This window comes from Carcharodon carcharias, chromosome 19 (genome assembly GCF_017639515.1).
Source record: "Carcharodon carcharias isolate sCarCar2 chromosome 19, sCarCar2.pri, whole genome shotgun sequence".
NCBI lineage: Eukaryota > Metazoa > Chordata > Chondrichthyes > Lamniformes > Lamnidae > Carcharodon > Carcharodon carcharias.
This window is the reverse complement of record NC_054485.1, coordinates 79,905,435-79,924,547: the sequence shown is the minus strand read 5'-3', so window position 1 is coordinate 79,924,547 and position 19,113 is coordinate 79,905,435. Positions and strand designations below refer to the sequence as shown.

At 50.5% G+C, this 19,113-nt stretch overlaps 1 protein-coding gene across 1 annotated transcript in view; it reads right to left on the bottom strand.

Moving 5' to 3' along the window:
- LOC121291119 (class I histocompatibility antigen, F10 alpha chain-like) overlaps positions 1–19,113 on the bottom strand; it is a gene marked incomplete at its 5' end in the record, with an annotated part of 58,425 nt that overhangs the window by 32,692 nt on the left and 6,620 nt on the right. Inside the window, one exon of the mRNA XM_041212186.1 lies at positions 3,303–3,563. Within this exon, the coding sequence (XP_041068120.1) occupies positions 3,303–3,563 (261 nt within the window). The remainder of the gene's footprint in view (positions 1–3,302; positions 3,564–19,113) is intronic.

Below are 19,113 nucleotides of genomic sequence, written 5' to 3'. Positions count from 1 at the left end.
ATTCATGACATGTGTCCAGGAAAATTTTTTCAACCAATTAGAGACAAACCCAATGAGAGGAGATGCGATTCTAGACCTAGTCTTGGGGAATGAAGAAGGGCAAGTGGGTGAAATGACAATTGGCGACCATATCGGGAACAGTGATCACAATTCAGTTAGATTTAGTATTACCATGGAAAAGGACAGAGATAAGGCAGGAGTAAATGTCTTGAAATATGGGAAGGCAAATTTTGCAGAAATGAGAAGGGACTTGGCTGAGGTGGACTGGACAGCACTGCTGGAAGATAAAACAGTGGGAAACCAGTGGGAAGCACTAAAAAGTGCGATCCTAATTGTACAAAGAAGACATGTCCCCTACAAAAATAAGAGTGGTACTGCCAAATCTAGACCCCCTGGTTGTCTAGAGGAATACAGGGGATGATCAAACAGAAAAATAAAGCGTACGATAGGCACAAAAAACTAAGCACTGCAGATAGCCTAGGTGAACATAGGTAGTGCAGGGACGAAGTAAAAAAGGAAATAAGGAAATCAAAGCGAGGGTATGAAAAAAATTAGCAAGTAAAGTTAAAGATAACCCGAAGATGTTTTACCAATACATTAATGCTAAAAGGTTAGTAAAAGAAAAAGTGGGACCTATCAGAGATGAAGATGGAAACTTCTGTGTAGATGCAGAGGCTGTGGGAAGGATTTTGAATTAATATTTTGTCTCTGTGTTTACAAAGGAAAGGGAGGATGTAGATCTGGTAGTCCAGGAGGAACACTGCGAGATATTGGACGGGATAGTCATAAAGAGAGAGGAAGTACTCGAAGGGTTGAAATCCTTGAAAGTGGATAAGTCACCAGAACCAGATGGATTGTTTCTAAGGCTGCTGAAGGAAGTCAGGGAGGAGATAGCAGATGCTCTTAGGATGATTTTCCAATCCTCACTAGATACAGGGGAATTATCGGAGGACTGGAGAAATGCATAGTGCCATTGTTTAAAAAGGGATCAAAGGAAATGCCCAACAGTTATAGGCCAGTTAGTCTTACATCGGTGGTGAGCAAATTACTAGAATCATTCCTGAGAGATAGGATTAACTGTCATGTGGAAAGGCATGGACTAGTCAGGGATGGTCAGCATGGATTTGTTAAAGGAAGGTCTTGCCTCACAAATTTGATTGAATTCTTTGAGGAAGTGACAAGAAGGGTTGATGAAGTTAGTGCAGTGGATGTTGTGTACATGGATTTTAGAAATGCGTTTGACAAGGTCCCTCATGGCAGATTGATCAGGAAAGTAAAAGCCCATGGGATTCAGGGTAATGTGGCAAACTGGATAAAAGGTTGGCTTTGTAACAGGAAACAAAGGGTAATGGTCGATGGATGACCTTGCCAATGGAAAGTTGTCTCAAGTGGTGTTCCACAGGGCTTGGTGTTAGGACCCTTGCTGTTGTGTTATATATTAACAATTTGGACGTGAACGTGGGGGGCACGATTGGGAAATTTGAAGATGACACAAAGATTGGCCAAGTAGTGGATAGTGTAGAGGAGAGCCATAATCTCCCAAACGATATAGATGTGTTGGTGGAGTGGGCGGTAAAGTGGCAGGTGGATTTTAATATAGAGGAGTGTGAGGTCATACATTTAGGGAGGTCAAACAGTTACAGGGATTACATAATAAATGGGAATATACTTCCAGGGGTGAAGAGGTGAAGTGAGAGATCTTGGCGTACAAGTGCACAGGTCCCTGAAGGCAGCAGTTCAAATAGACAAGGTTGTAAAGAAGGCATATGGAATGCTCTCCTTCACTGGCAGAGGTATAGAATATAAGAGTAAGGATATAATTTTGGAATTGTATAAACCACTGCTGAGGCCACAACTGGAGTATTGAGTGCCGTTCTGGTCACTACATTACAGGGAGGACATATTGGCTGTGGAGAGAGTGCAGAGAAGGTTTAAAAGAATGTTGCCAGGGTTAGAAAAGTGTAGCTACGAGGAGAGATTGGATAGGTTGGGGTTATTTTCCTTAAAACAAAGAGGGCTGAGAGGTGACTTGATTGATGTGTACAAAACTATGAAGGGAATAGATAGATTGGGCAGGATAAAATTGTTTCCCTTGGTGGAGAATTCTAGAACCAGGGGACATAGATTCAAGATAAGTGGCAGAAGGTGTAGGGGGGGACATGAGGAAGAACTTTTTTACGCAGAGGATAGTAGGTGTCTGGAATTCACTGCCCAAGTTGGCGGTAGAGGCAGAAACTTTAAACTCTTTTAAAAACTAACTGGATCTGCACCTAAAGTGCTGTAAGCTGCAGGGCTATGGGCCGGGTGCAGGAAGGTGGGATTAGAAAGGGCACCTGGGTGTCCTTGGGCTGGCATGGAGAAGATGAGCCGAATGGCCTCCTTCTGTGCTGTAACATTTCTATGGTTCTATGGAGGGTTAGAATTACAGTCTGATCAGAGGAGAAAGGGGATCTAGTATCAGAAAGAGATGAGGGATTAGAGTCACAGTCTGATCAGAGGGGAAAGGGGATCTAGTATCACATAGAAATAGGGGATTAGAGTCACAGTCTGATCAGAGGGGAAAGGGGATCTCGTGTCAGATAGGAATGTAGGATTAGAGTCACAGTTTGATCAGAGGGGAAAGGGGATCTCGTGTCAGATAGGAATGTAGGATTAGAGTCACAGTTTGATCAGAGGGGAAAGGGGATCTAGTGTCAGATAGAAATGGAGGATTAGGGTCACAGTCTGATCAGTGGGGAAAGGAGAAAAAGAACCAGATAGAAATTGGGGATAAGAGTCACAGTTGGATCAGAGGGGAAAGGGGGTCTCGTATTAAGTTGAAATATGAGAGGAATTTTCAATGATTATTGGACCTTATGCCCCAGGGGTGAGTGCTGGGGGATGGACTGACTGGAGTGACCCAGGGGTCAGTGCTGGTGGATGGACTGAGTGGAGTGACCCAGGGGTCAGCACTGGGAGATGGACTGAGTGGAGTGACCCAGGGGTCAGTGCTGGTGGATGGACTGACTGGAGTGACCCAGGGGTCAGTGCTGGTGAATGGACTGAGTGAAGTGACCCAGGGGTCAGTGCTGGGAGATGGACTGAGTGGAGTGACCCAGGGGTCAGTGCTGGGAGATGGACTGACTGGAGTGACCCAGGGGTCAGTGCTGGTGGATGGACTGAGTGGAGTGACCCAGGGGTCAGTGCTGGGAGATGGACTGAGTGGAGTGACCCGGGGTTCAGTGCTGGGAGATGGACTGAGTGGAGTGACCATGGGTATAATGAGGACAATCAACGCTGAGTGTCTATCTGTCGGATCTCACCGGATGTCTGGTTTGACATCTTCTTTATGTTATTCAGATACTCCTTTGCCCGGTCTAAATGTGACAGTGCCAGATCTGTGACACAGTCCCAGAATTTCTTGTCCAAATATTTGGCCATGAACTGCTGCCTGGGGACGCACCACCAGATATCACTGTCAAAATAAACGATTTGGACTCCATTGACTATCGCAGCACCAGTGACCTCAGGAAGATCTTCAATGCTGCAAGTGACAGTGCACAGCACGGTGAGTGATATAGTGTCTGTGAAGCGAACAATTAAAGGGATGGGTTAATAAACATTTCCACACACAAACACCTGATCAAAGTGTGGCCCATCCATACTGACAATCTCCAATAATCCACCACTTTATCACAATGTCAGAATCCTGTCTGATATTATAAACAGAATCTGATTAAACTGGGTCAGAATTAGATGCTGCAGCCTCTCAGAACAGGGAGCAAACCCAGAATCAGAGTCACTCAGACACCCGATGGAGTCAGTGTGGATACGTGGGAGAGTCTGGGACACAATCTAGGGATTAGAGTGTTAAACAGAAGATCACTAACCTGGAACAGTAACCTGGGACACACCCGGTCTATCTCTAACCTGGAACAGTAACTGGGACAAACCCGGTCTGTCACTAACCCGGAACAGTAACCTGTCACACACTCAGTCTATCACTAACCTGGAACAGTAACCTGGGGCACACTCAGTCTATCACTAACCTGGAACAGTAACCTGGGACACACCCGGTCTATCACTAACCTGGAACAGTAACCTGGGGCACACCTGGTTTATCACTAACTTGGCACAGCTGACCAGGGAACATGTGGAGTGAGATATTGATGAGATTCTCCTGACCAGGGAACATCTGGAGAGAGATATTGAGGAGACCCTCCTGACCAGGGAACATCTGGAGTGAGGAATTCAGGATAACCGGAGGGCAAGTCTATTGTTTATCGTCATAACCAGGGAACATGTGGTGTGAGTGAATTCCAGATTGAAATGAAGAGAAAGAAGAATATTTGGGAGGATGAAGTCTGATACCATAGTGGAGGAACAGTCACTGTATGAACAGTCTGACTGTCAAACAGGGTGATGGACAATCCAGAGCAGGATCTCCACTGTCCCTCACAGAGCTTTATAATCACCCCTTTATACAGGGTCAGGAGAATGTTGGCAGTCTGAGATAACCTGGGCTATATAACCAGGAGGGCATCACAGCTGATCCTGGATTATCCTTCTCCTCCACGTAGTGTTTTGAAGACTTTAGACCAGGAGTGATGAAATTTTTTCGCTTCTCCCAGCCGACATGAAAATTAAAAATGTCTATTTGAAGCATTTTCCATTTGCTCCAAGCTTCTCTGCTCTCGGTGTTTCTACATCCTGCTGTCAGGAGAGCTGGACACAAATCCCATCAGAGTCTTACAGACTGTGCTGATTTCAATGGTGTAAAATATCAGGCTGCCTGTATAACAGGCGGCTGATCAAACATCACCCATTTCAAACTCTCACCAAAAGATTCCAATTAACCCCAGAGAGAGAGAGAGAGTGAGATTGAGAATGGAGGGCTGAATTCTGCACTTATCGGGAGAGACCCAGGAAAAACACAGGGAGATGGAGAAAAGGATCAGCACTCTCCCTGTTCCAATCAGGGACTGGGAATGAAACACTCTGAGGGGGGAAATTAATCCTGTTTATAGACTGGGAAAAACAACAAAAATAACAAGTTTATTGAGACTCAATTTTGCTGTTTAAGTTGCACTTTGATCATTTCCTGATTACAGAACCAGACGGTGAATGATTGGTTAGTTTCAGAAAAATACCCAATTAAATGGATAAAGAGTCTTTTGTCACCAGTTACCATGAAGGTCAAACTGAGACAGGTTAAGAGTTTTTGTTTTTGTATGAAAACATAAGCAACAACAACTTATATTTATATAGCACCTTTCATCTCATGAACCATCCCCAAGATGCTTCAGGGGAACATTATAAAACAAAGGATGACCCTGAGTCACACAGGTCAATGCCCACAAGCTTTCTCAGGGAGGCAGTTTTTAAGAATGTTTTACAGAGAGGCTGAGAGGTGTAGCGAGGGAATTTCAGATCTAAGGGCCGAGGCTGCTGAAGGCACAGCCCCCATTGTGGGTGATTATAATTCCTGATGCTCACAGGGTCAGCATTAGAGGAGAACAGATATCTCACAGGGATGTGGGGTTGGAGGAGATTACAGAAATAGGGAGGGACAAGGCTGTGGACATATTGGAATTTTAAAATTGAGGTGTTGCTTGACTGGGAACCAATGAAGGTCAAAGAGCACAGAGGTAATTGAGGAACAGGTCTTGGGTCATGTGCAGAGAGGCCAGTGTGGGGGATTCATGGAGTAAGTCCTGTAGAGAGAGACCAGAGTGGGGGATTCAGCCTGTTCATGCACTCTCCTCCTGTTAGTTTGACCCCCTGCCTTCACTCTCCTGTTAGTTTGACCCCCTGCCCTCACTCTCCTCCTGTTAGTTTGACCCCCTGCCTTCACTCTCCTCCTGTTAGTTTGACCCCCTGCCCTCACTCTCCTCCTGTTAGTTTGACTCCATTCCCTCACTCTCCTCCTGTTAGTTTGACTCCCTCCCCTCACTCTCCTCCTGTTAGTTTGACTCCCTCCCCTCACTCTCGTTCTGTTAGTTTGACTCCCTCCCCTCACTCTCCTCCTGTTAGTTTGACTCCCTCCCCTCACTCTCGCTCTGTTAGTTTGACTCCCTCCCCTCACTCTCCTCCTGTTAGTTTGACTCCCTCCCCTCACTCTCTTCCTGTTACTTTGACTCCCTCCGGTCACTCTCCTCCTCTTAGTGTGACCCCCTGCCCTCACTTGCCTCCTGTTAGTTTGACTCCCTCCCCTCACTCCCCTCCTTTTAGTTTCACTCCCTCCCCCCACTCTCGTCCTGTTACTTTGACTCCCTCACCCACACTCTACCTGTAAGTTTGACTCTCTTCTCTCACTCCACTCCTGTTAGTTTTACACCCGCCCCTAACTCTCCTACTCTAAGTTTGACTCCCTCCCCTCAAACTACTCCTGTTAGTTTGTCTCACTCCCCTCACTCTCTTCCTATTATTTTGACTCCCTCCCCTCACTCCCCTCCTGTTAATTTTACTCCCTCACCTCACTCTCCTCCAGTTAGTTTGACTCCCTCCCCTCACTCCCCTCCTGTTAGTTTGACTCCCTCCCCTCACTCTCCTCCCGTTATTTTGACTCCCTCCCCTCAGTCTCTACATGTTAGTTTGAACCCCTCCCCTCACTCTATGCCTGTAAGTATGACCCCCTCCCCTTACTCTTCTCCTGGTAGTTTGACACCCTCCCCTCACTCCCCTCCTGTAAGTTTAACTCCGTCCCCTCACGCTCCTCCATTTAGTTTGACAACCTCGCCTCACTCTCTACCTGTTAGTTTGACCCCCTCCCCTCACTCACCTCCTGTTAGTTTGAACCCCTCCCCTAACTCTCCTCCTGTTGGTTTGACCCCCTCCCCTCACTCTCTACCTGATAGTTTGACTCCCTTCCCACACTCTATTCCTGCAAGTTTGACTCCCTCCCCTCACTCTCCTCCCGTTATTTTGACTCCCTCCCCTCAGTCTCTACATGTTAGTTTGAACCCCTCCCCTCACTCTATGCCTGTAAGTATGACCCCCTCCCCTTACTCTTCTCCTGGTAGTTTGACACCCTCCCCTCACTCCCCTCCTGTAAGTTTAACTCCGTCCCCTCATGCTCCTCCATTTAGTTTGACAACCTCGCCTCACTCTCTACCTGTTAGTTTGACCCCCTCCCCTCACTCACCTCCTATTGGTTTGACACCTTTCCCTCACTCCCCTGCTGTTAGATTGACTCCCTGCCCACACTCTCCTCCTGGTAGCTTGACACCCTCCCCTCAATCTCTTCCTGTTAGTTTGAAGCCCTCCCCTCACTCTCTACCCATTAGTTTCACTCCCTTCCCACACTCTCTTCCTGCAAGTTTGACTCCCTCCCCTCACTCCCCTCTTGTTAGTTTGACTCCCTCCACTTACTCTCCTCTAGTTACTTTGACTCCCTCCCCTCACTCTCCTCCTGTTACTTCGACCTCCTCCCCTCACTCTCTTCCTGTTAGTTTGAACCCCTCCCCTAACTCTCCTCCTGTTGGTTTGACCCCCTCCCCTCACTCTCTACCTGATAGTTTGACTCCCTTCCCACACTCTATTCCTGCAAGTTTGACTCCCTCCCCTCAATCTCCTCCTGTTAGTTTTACTCCCTCCTCTCACACCCCTCCTGTTACTTTGACACTCTCCCCTCACTCTCCTCCTGTTAGTTTAACACCCTCCCCTCACCCTCCCCTGTTAGATTGATTCCCTCCCCTCACCCTTCGCCTATTAGTTTGACTCCCTCTCCGCCTGTTAGTTTGACCCTCTGCCCTGACTCTCCTCCAGTTACTTTGACTCCAACACCTCACTCTCCTCCTGTTACTTTGACTACCTCCCCTCACTCTCCTCCTGTTAGTTTGACTCCCTCCCCTCACTCCCCTCCTGTAAGTTTGACTCCTTCCCCTCACGCTTCTCCAGTTAGACAACCTCGCCTCACTCTCTTCTTTTTAGATTGACTCCCTCCCCTCACTCTCCTCCTGTTAGATTGTCACCCTTCCCTCACTCCCCTCCTGTTAGATTGACTCCCTCCCCACACTCTCCTCCTGATAGATTGACAGCCTCCCCTCACTCCCCTCCTGTTAGTTTGACACACTCCCCCCTCTCCTCCTGTTAGTTTTAATCCCTCCCCCACTCCCCTCCTGTAAGTTTGACTCTGTCCTCACACTCTCCTCCTCGTAGTTTGACACGCTCTCCTCATTCTCCTCCTGTTAATTTGAACCCCTCCCCTCACTCTCTACCCGTTAGTTTGACTCCCTTCCCACACTCTCTTCCTGCCAGTTTGACTCCCTCCCCTCCCTCTTGTTCTGTTGGTTTGACTCCCTCCCCTCATTCTCCTCCTGTTAGTTTAACACCCTCCCTTCAACCTCTCCCCGTTAGATTGACTCCCTCCCCTCACCCTCTTCCTGTTAGTTTGAACCCCTCCTCTCACCCTCCTCCTTTTATTTTGTATTCCTCCCCTCACTCACCTCCTGTTACTTTGACTCCCTCCCCTCACCCTCTTCCTGTTAGTTTGAACCCCTCCCTTCCCTCTCCTCCTTTTAGTTTGACTCCCTCCCCTCACTCTCGTCCTGTTAGTTTGACACCCTCCCCTCATTCTCTTCCTGTTTGTTTAAACCCCTCCCCTCACTCTCTACCCGTTAGTTTGACTCCCTTCACACACTCTCCTGTTAGTTTGACTCCCTCCCCTCACTGTCGCTCTGTTAGTTTGACTCCCTCCCCTCCTGTTAGCTTCACTCCTTCCCTTCATTCTCCTCCTGTTACTATCACTGCCCACCCTCACTGTCCGCCTGTTAGTATGACTCCCGCCCCTCACTCCCCTCTTGTCAGTTTGACAACCTCCACCCGCTCTCCTTCTGTTAGTTTGAATCACTCCCCTCCCATTAGTCTGACTCCCTCCCCAAACTCTCCTCATTATAGTTGGACACCCTCCCCTCACTCCATTCCCAATAGTGCGACTCCCTCCCCACACTCTCGTCCTGTAAGTTTGACCCCATCCCGTCACCCTCTTCCTGTTAGTTTGACCCCCTCCCCTCACACTCTGCCTGTTCGTTTGACTCCCTCCCCTCACCCTCCCCTGTTAGATTGATTCCCTCGCCTCACCCTTCGCCTATTAGTTTGACTCCCTCTCCTCTTGTTAGTTTGACCCTCTGCCCTGACTCTCCTCCAGTTACTTTGACTCCAACCCCTCACTCTCCTCCTGTTAATTTGACTCCCTCCCCTCACTCTCCTCCTGTTAGATTGTCACCCTTCCCTCACTCCCCTCCTGTTAGATTGACTCCCTCCCCTCACTCTCCTCCTGTTAGTTTGACTCCCTCCCTCTCTTCCCCAGTTAGTTTTAATCCCTCCCCTCACTCCCCTCCTGTAGGTTTGACTCCGTCCCCTCACGATCCTCCAGTTAGACAACCTCGCCTCACTCTCTTCCTGTTAGTTTGACTCCCTCCACTCACTCCCCTCCAGTTACTTTGACTCCCTCCCCTCACTCTCCTCCTGTTACTTTGACTCCCTCCCCTCACCCTCTTGCTGTTAGTTTGAACCCCTCCACTAACTCTCCTCCTGTTAGTTTGACCCCATCCCCTCACTCTCTACCCGTTAGTTTGACTCCCTTCCCACACTCTCTTCCTGCATGTTTGACTCCCTCCCTTCACTCTCCTCTTGTTAGTTTAACACCATCTCCTCAACCTCCCCCTGTTAGATTGACTCCCTCCCCTCACTCGTCACCTATTAGTTAGACTCCCATTCCACCTGTTAGTTTGACGCCGTGCCCTGACTCTCCTCCAGTTACTTTGACACCCTCCCCTCACTCTCCTCCTGTTAGTTTGACACCCTCCCCTTACTCTCTACCTGTGAGTTTGACTCCGTCCCTCACCCTCCTGCAGTTAGTTTGAAAAGCTCGCCTCACTCCCCTGCTGTTAGGTTGACCCCCTCCCCTCACTCTCCTCCTGTTAGTTTGACACCCTCCCCTCAGTCCCCTCCTGTTACTTTGACTCCCTCCCCTCGCTCTCCTCCTGTTAGTTTGACTCCCTTCCCTCACTCCCCTCCCGTTAGTTTGACACCCTCCCCTCACTCTCTACCCGTTAGTTTGACTCCCTTCCCTCACTCCCCTTCTGTTAGTTTGATCCCCTCACCTTACTCTCCTCCTGTTACTTTGACTCCCTCCCCTCACCCTCTTCCTGTTAGTTTGAACCCCTCCCCTCACTCTCCTCCTTTTAGTTTGACTCCCTCCCCTCACTCTCGTCCTGTTAGTTTGACTCCCACCCCTCACTCCCCTCCTGTTACTGTGACTCCCTCCCCTCACCCTCTTCCTGTTAGTTTGAAGCCCGCCCCTAACTCTCTTCCTGTTAGTTTGAATCCTTCCCCTCACTCTCCTCCTTTTAGTTTGACTCACTCCCCTCCTGTTACTGTGACTCCCTCCCCTCACCCTCTTCCTGTTAGTTTGAATCCTTCCCCTCACTCTCCTCCTTTTATTTTGTCTTCCTCCCCTCACTCACCTCCTGTTAGTTTGACTCCCTCCCCTCACTCCCCTCCTGTTAGCTGGACTCCCTCCCCTCACTCCCCTCCTGTGCGTTTGACTCCCTCCCCCATCTCCCCTCCTGTTAGTTTGACTCCCTCCCCCCACTCTCTACATGTAAGTTTGACTCCCTCCCCACACTCTCTTCCTGTAAGTTTGACACCCGCCCCTCACTCTCCTCCTGTTAGTTTGAATCACTCCCCTCCCATTAGTCTGACTCCCTCCCCAAACTCTCCTCATTATAGTTGGACACCCTCCCCTCACTCCTTTCCCAATAATTCGACTCCCTCCCCACACTCTCGTCCTGTTAGTTTGACCCCCTCCTGTCACTCTCTTCCTGTTAGTTTGAGTCCCTCCCTTCACCCTCCCCTGTTAGATTGATTCCCTCCCCTCACCCTTCGCCTATTAGTTTGACTCCCTCTCCTCCTGTTAGTTTGACCCTCTGCCCTGACTCTCCTCCAGTTACTTTGATTCCCTCCCCTCACTCTCCTCCTGTTAGTTTGACTCCCTCCCCTCACTCTCCTCCTGTTAGTTTGACTCCCTCCCCTCACTCTCCTCCTGTTAGTTTGACTCCCTTCCCTCACTCTCCTCCTGTAAGTTTGGCTCCGTCCCCTCACGCTCCTCCAGTTAGACAACCTCGCCTCACTCTCTTCCTGTTAGATTGTCACCCTTCCCTCACTCCCCTCCTGTTAGATTAACTCCCTCCCCACACTCTCCTCCTGATAGATTGACAGCCTCCCCTCACTCCCCTCCTGTTAGATTGACTCCCTCCCCACACTCTCCTCCTGATAGATGGACAGCCTCCCCTCACTCCCTCCTGTTAGATTGACACACTCCCCCCTCTCCTCCTGTTACTTTTAATCCCTCCTCCCACTCCCCTCCTGTAAGTTTGACTCTGTCCCCACAAACTCCTCCAGTTAGTTTGACAACCTCGCCTCACTCTCTACCTGTTAGTCTGACCCCCTCCCCTCACTCCCCTCCTGTTAGATTGACTCCCTTCCCCCTCTCCTCCTGTTAGTTTTAATCCCTCCCCCCACTCCCCTCCTGTAAGTTTGACTCTGTCCCCACACTCTCCTCCTCGTAGTTTGACACGCTCTCCTCATTCTCCTCCTGTTAGTTTGAACCCCTCCCCTCACTCTCTACCCGTTAGTTTGACTCCCTTCCCACACTCTCTTCCTGCCAGTTTGACTCCCTCCCCTCCTTTGTGTCCTGTTGGTTTGACTCCCTCCCCTCATTCTCCTCCTGTTAGTTTAACACCCTCCCTTCAACCTCCCCCTGTTAGATTGACTCCCTCCCCTCACCCTTCACCTATTAGTTTGACTTCCTCTCCTCCTGTTAGTTTGACCCCTGCCCTGATTCTCCTCCAGTTACTTTGACACCCTACCCTCACTCCACTCCTGTTAGTTTGACACCCTTCCCTTGCTCCCTAGCTGTGAGTTTGACTCCTTCCCTCCTCTCCACCTGGTCGTTTTATTCCTTCCCATCACTCCCTTCCTGTAAGTTTGACTCCGTTCCCTCACACTCCTGCAGTTAGTTTGTCAACCTCGCCTCACTCCCCTGCTGTTAGGTTGACTCCATCCCTTCACTCTCCTCCTGTTAGTTTGACACACTCCCCTCACTCCCCTCCTGTTACTTTGACTCCCTCCCCACACTCTCGTCCTGTTAGTTTGACTCCCTTCCCTCACTCCCCTCCCGTTAGTTTGACACCCTCCCCTCACTCTCTACCCTTAGTTTGACTCCCTTCCCTCACTCCCCTCCTGTTAGTTTGATCCCCTCACCTTACTTTCCTCCTGTTACTTTGACTCCCTCCCCTCACCCTCTTCCTGTTAGTTTGAACTCCTCTCCTCACTCTCCTCCTTTTAGTTTGACTCCCTCCCCTCACCTTCTTCCTGTTAGTTTGACTCCCTCGCCTCACTCTCGTCCTGTTAGTTTGACTCATTCCCCTGACTCCCCTCCTGTTACTTTGACTCCCTCCCCTCACTCTCGTCCTGTTAGTTTGACTCCCTCCCCTCACTCCCCTCCCGTTAGTTTGACATCCTCCCCTCATTCTCTTCCTGTTTGTTTGAACCCCTCCCCTAACTCTCCTCCTGTTAGTTTGACTCCCTCCCCTCACTCTATTCCTGTTAGTTTGACTCCCTCCCCTCCTGTTAGCTTCACTCCTTCCCTTCATTCTCCTCCTGTTACTATCACTGCGCACCCTCACTGTCCGCCTGTTAGTATGACTCCCTCCCCCCTCACTCCCCTCTTGTTAGTTTGACAACTTCCACCCACTCTCCTCCTATTAGTTTGAATCCCTATCCTCCTGTTAGTTTGACTCATGACCCTCACTCTCCTGTTAGTTTTCTCCCTCTCCTCATTCTCCTCCTGTTAGTTTGACTCCCTCCGCTCACTGTCCTCCTCTTAGTTTGTCCCCCTGCCCTCACTCTCCTCCTGTGCGTTTGACTCCCTCCCCTCACTCCCCTCCTGTGCGTTTGACCCTGTCCCCTAAGCCTCTTCCAGTTAGTTTGACAACCTTGCCTCACTCTCCTCCTGTTAGTTTGATCCCCTCACCTTACACTCCACCTTTTATTTTGTCTCCCTCCCCTCACTCCCCTCCTGTTAGGTTTACTCCCTCCCCTCACTCCCCTCCAGTTACTTTGACTCCCACACCTCACTTTCCTCCTGTTACTTTGAGTCCCTCCACTCAACCTCTTGCTGTTAGTTTGACCCCCTCCCCTCACTCTCCTCCTGTTAGTTTAACACCATCTCCTCAACCTCCCCCTGCTAGATTGACTCCCTCCCCTCACTCGTTACCTATTAGTTAGACTCCCTCTCCTCCTGTTAGTTTGACAGCTTGCCCTGACTCTCCTCCTGTTACTTTGACACCCTCCCCTCACGCTCCTCCTGTTACTTTGACTCCCTCCCCTCACTCCCCTTCCATTAGCTTGACGCCCTCCCCTCACTATCTTCCTGGAAGTTTGACTCCCTCCCCTCACTCTCTACCTGTTAGTTTGACTCCCTCCCCTCACTCTCCTGCTTTTCGTTTGACTCCCTCCCCTCACTCACCTCCTGTTAGTCTGACTCCCTCCCCAAACTCTCTTCATCTTAGTTTGACTCCCTCCCCTCACTCCCTTCCCATTAGTTCGACTCCCTCCCCTCACTCTCGTCCTGTAAGTTTGACCCCCTCCCCTCACTCCTCTCCTGTTAGTTTTGCTCCCTCCCCTCACTTCCCTCCAGTTACATTGACTCCTTCCCCTCACTCTCCTCCTGTTACTTTGACTCCCTCCCCTCACCCTCTTCCTGTAAGTTTGAACCCCTCCCCTAACTCTCCTCCTGTTAGTTCGACCCCATCCACCCATTTTCTACCCGTTAGTTTGACTCCCTTCCCACACTCTCCTCCTGTTAGTTTGACTCCGTCCCCTCACCCTCCTCCAGTTAGTTTGACAACCTCGCCTCACTCTCCTCCTGTTAGTTTAACACCCTCCCCTTACTCCCCTCATGTTAGATTGACTCCCTCCCCACACTCGCCTCCTCGTAGTTTGACTCGCTCCCCTCACTCCCCTCCCATTAGGTTGACACCCTCCCCTCACTCTACTCCTGTTACTTTGACTCCCTCCCCTCACTCTCCTCCCGTTAGTTTGACCCCCTCCCCTCACTCTCTTCCTGTTAGTTTGACTCCCTTCCCAAACTCTCTTCCTGCAAGTTTTACTCCCTCCCCTCACTCTCCTCCTGTTAATTCGACAGCCTCCCATCACTCGCCTCCTGTTAGTTAACACCCTCCCCTCAAACTCCTCCTGTTAGATTGACTCCCTCTCCTCATTCTTCACCTTTGAGTTTGACTCCCTCTCCTCCTGTTAGTTGGACTCCCTCCCCTCACTCGCCTCCTGTTAGGTTGTCTCCCTCCCATCAGTCTACTTCTGTTACTTTGACACCCTCCCCTCACTCCACTCCTGTTAGTTTGACTCCCTCAGCTCACTCTCCTCCTCTTAGTTTGACCCCCTGTCCTCACTCACCTCCTGTTAGTTTGACTCCCTCCCCTTACTCCCCTCCTTTTAGTTTCACTCCCTCCACCCACTCTCCTCCTGTTACTTTGACTCCCTCTCCCACTCTCTACATGTAAGTTTGGCTCTCTTCTCTCACTCCACTCCTGTTAGGTTTACCCCCGCCCCTCACTCTACTCCTGTTAATTTTACTCCCTCACCTCACTCCCCTCCAGTTATTTGACTCCCTCCCCTCATCCCCTCCTGTTAGTTTGACTCCCTCCCCTCAGTCTCTACATATTAGTTTGACCCCCTCCCCTCACTCTAGTCCTGTTAGTATGACCCCCTCCCCTTACTCTTGTCCTGGTACTTTGACTCCCTCACCTCACTCCCCTCCTGGTAGTTTGACACCATCCCCTCTCTCTCCTGTTCGTTTGAATCCATCTCCTCACTCCCCTCCCATTATGAGTGTCCCCCTCCCCACACTCTCCTCCTTTTAGTTGGACCCCCTCCCCTCAGTCCCCTCCTGTTAGTTTGACTCCCTCACCACACTCTCGTCTTGTTATTTTGACACCCTCAGCTCACTCTCCTCCTCTTAGTTTGTCCCCCGGTCCTCACTCGCCTCCTTTTAGTTTCACTCCCTCCACCCACTCTCCTCCTGTTAGTTGGACTCCCTCCCCTCACTCTCCTCCTGTTAGTTTGACTCCCTCACCACACTCTCGTCTTGTTATTTTGACTCCCTCACCTCACTCTCTTCCTGTTAGTTTGACTCCCTCCCCACACTCCCCTCATTTTTGTTGGACACCCTCCCCTCACTCCCTTCCCATTAGTTCGACTCCCTCCCCACACTCTCATCCTGTAAGTTTGACTCCCTCCCCTCATTTTTGTTGGACACCCTCCCCTCACTCCCATCCCATTCGTTCGACTCCCTCCCCACACTCTCGTCCTGTAAGTTTGACCCCCTCCTCTCACTCCCATCCTGTTAGTGTGACTCGCTCCCCTTCTCCTCCTGTTAGTTTTAATCCCTCCCCTCACTCCCCACCTGGAAGTTTGACTCCGTCCCCTCACCCTCCACCAGTTAGTTTGACAACCTCGCCTCACTCTCTACCTATTAGTTTGACTCCCTCCCCTCACTCCCCTCCTGTTAGATTGACTCCCTCCCCTCACTCTATTCCTGTTAGTATGACCCCCCTCCCCTTACTCTTCTCCTGGTAGGTTGACCCCCTCCCCACACTCTATTCCTGTTATTATGACCCCCCTCCCCTTACTCTTCTCCTGGTAGGTTGACCCCCTCCCCTCACTGCCCTCCTGTTAGTTTGGCTACCTCCCCTCAGTCCCCTCCCATTAGTTTGACTCCCTCAACAAACACTCATCTTCTTAATTTGACCCCCTCCCTTCACTCTCCTCCAGTTACTTTGACTCCCTCCCCTCACTCTTCTCTTGGTAGTTTGACTCCCTCCCTTCAGTCTCCTCCTTTTAGTTTGACGACCTCCCCTCTCTCCCCTCCCGTTATGTGTGTCTCCTTCCCCACACTCTGCCCCTTTTAGTTGGACCCTCTCCCCTCAATCCCCTCCTGTTAGTTTGACTCCTTCCCCTCATTCCCCACCCATTAGTTTGACTCCCTCCCCACACTCTTGTCCTGGTAGTTTGACCCCCTCCCCTCACTCTTTTCCTGTAAGATTAACCCCCTCCCCTCACCCTCCCCCTGTTATATTGACTCCCTCCCCTCACTCTTTGCCTTTTACTTTGACTCCCTCCCCTCTGTCTCCTCCTGTTACTTTGACTCCCTCGCCCACTCTCTACATGTAAGTTTGACTCTCTTCTCTCACTCCACTCCTGTTAGTTTTACCCCCGCCCCTAATTCTCCTCCTGTTGGTTTGACCGCCTCCCCTCACTCTCTTCCTGAAAGTTTGACTCCCTCCCCTCACTCCCCTCCTGGTAGTTTGACACCCTCCCCTCTCTCTCCTTCTGTTCATTTGAATCCCTCTCCTCACTCCCCTCCCATTATGTGTGTCTCCTTCTCCACACTCTCCTCCTTTTAGTTTGACCCCCTCCCCACACTCTCTTCCTGCAAGGTTGACTCCCTCCCCTCACTCGCCTCCTGTTAGGTTGTCTCCCTCCCCTCAGTCTACTCCTGTTAGTTTGACTCCCTCAGCTCACTCTCCTCCTGTTAGTTTGACCCCCTGCCCTCACTTGCCTCCTGTTAGTTTGACTCCCTCCCCTCACTCCCCTCCTTTTAGTTTCACTCCCTCCCCCCACTCTCCTCTTGTTACTTTGACTCCCTCCCCCACTCTCTACATGTGAGTTTGACTCTCTTCTCTCACTCCACTCCTGTTAGGTTTACCCCCGCCCCTCACTCTACTCCTGTTAATTTTACTCCCTCACCTCACTCCCCTCCAGTTATTTGACTCCTCCCCTCACTCTCCTCCTGTTATTTTGACTCCCTCCCCTCAGTCTCTATTCCTTTTAGTATGATCCCCTCCTCTTACTCTTCTCCTGGTAGTTTGACTCCCTCCCCTCAGTCCCCTCCCATTAGTTTGACACCCTCACCACACACTCGTCTTGTTATTTTGACCCCCTTGCTTCACTCTCTTCCTGTAAGTTTGCCTCCCTCCCCACACTCTCTTCCTGAAAGTTTGACTCCCTCCCCTCACTCTCCTGTTAGTTTGACACCCTCCCCTCACTCTCCTCCTGTTAGTTTGACACCCTCCCCTCACTCTCCTCCTGTTCGTTTGACACCATCCCCTCATTCTCCTCCTGTTCGTTTGACACCATCCCCTCATTCTCCTCCTGTTAGATTGACACCCTCCCCTCACTCCCCTCCTGTTAGATTGAATCCCTCCCCTCACCATCCTCCTGTTAGATTGACTCCCTCGCCACACTCTCCTCCTGTTAGTTTGACTCTCTCCCCTTGCTCGCCTCCTGTTAGTTAGACTCCCTCGCCACACTCCCCTCCTGTTTGTTTGACACCCTCCACTCACTCGCCTCCCGTTAGTTTGACTCCCTCCCCACACTCTCTTCCTGCAAGTTTCACAACCTCTCCTCACTCTCGTCCTATAAGTTTGACTCCCTCCCCTCACTCCACTCCTGTTGACACCCTCGTCTCACTCACCCCCTGTTAGTTTGACTCCCTCACCTCACACTTCGCCTCTTACTTTGAGTCCCTCCCCTCACTCTCCCGCTTTTAGTTTGAGTCCCTCCACTTTCTCGCATCCCGTTAGTTTTATACCCTCCCCACACTCTCCTCCTGTTAGTTTGACTCCCTCCCCTCACACTCCCCCTGTTAGTTTGACCCCCTCCCCTCACTTTCCTCCTGTTAATTTGACCCCCTCCCCTCACAATCCCCCTGTTACTTTGACTCCCTCCCTTCACTCTCACACTTTTAGTTTGAGTTACTCCCCTCATTCTCCTCCTGTTAGTTTGACCCCCTGCCCTGACTCTCCTCCAGTTACTTTGACTCCCACCGCTCAATCTCCGCCTGTTAGATTGACTCCCTCCCCTCACTCTTCTCTTGGTAGTTTGACACCCTCCCCTCAGTCTCCTCCTTTTAGTTTGACGACCTCCCCTCTCTCCCCTCCTGTTATGTGTATCTCCTTCCCCACACTCTGCCCCTTTTAGTTGGACCCTCTCCCCTCACTCCACTCCTGTTAGTTTGACTCCTTCCCCTCATTCCCCACCCGTTAGTTTGACTCCCTCCCCACACTCTTGTCCTGTTAGATTGACCCCCTCCCCTCACTCTCTTCCTGTAAGATTAACCCCCTCCCCTCACCCTCCCCCTGTTATATTGACTCCCTCCCCTCACTCTTTGTCTTTTACTTTGACTCCCTACCCTCTGTCTCCTCCTGTTACTTTGACTCTCTCGCCCACTCTCTACCTGTAAGTTTGACTCTCTTCTCTCACTCCACTCTTGTTAGGTTTACCCCCGACCCTAACTCTCCTCCTGTTAGTTTGACCCCCTCCCCTCATTCTCTACTCGCTAGTTTGACTCCCTCCCCTCACTCTCCTCCCGTTACTTTGACTCCCTCCCCACACTCTCTTCCTGCAAGTTTCACACCCTCCCCTCACTTCCGTACTATAAGTTTGACTCCCTCCCCTAACTCCACTCTTGTTGACACCCTCCTCTCACTCACCCCCTGTTAGTTTGACTCCCTCCCCTCACTCTCCTCCCATTAGTTTGACCCCCTCCCCTCACTCGTCACCTGTTACTTTGAAACCCTCACCTCACTCACCTCCTGTTAGTTAACACCCTCCCCTCAAACTCCCCCTGTTAAATTGACTCCCTCCCCTTATTCTTTTGAGTTTGACTCCCTCTCCTGTTAGTTTGACTCCCTCCCCTCACTCTCCTGTTAGTTTGACTCCCTCCCCTCCTGTTAGTTCCACTCCTTCCCTTCATTCTCCTCCTGTTAGTATTACTGCCCACCCTCACTGTCCGCCTGTTAGTATGACTCCCTCCCCTCACTCCCCTCTTGTTAGTTTGACAACCTCCACTCACTCTCCTCCTATTAGTTTGAATCCCTATCCCCCTGTTAGTTTGACTCATGACCCTCACTCTCCTGTTAGTTTGACTCATGACCCTCACTCTCCTGTTAGTTTGACTCATGACCCTCACTCTCCTGTTAGTTTGACTCATGACCCTCATTCTCCTGTTATCTTGTCTCCCTCCCCTCATTCTCTTCCTGTTAATTT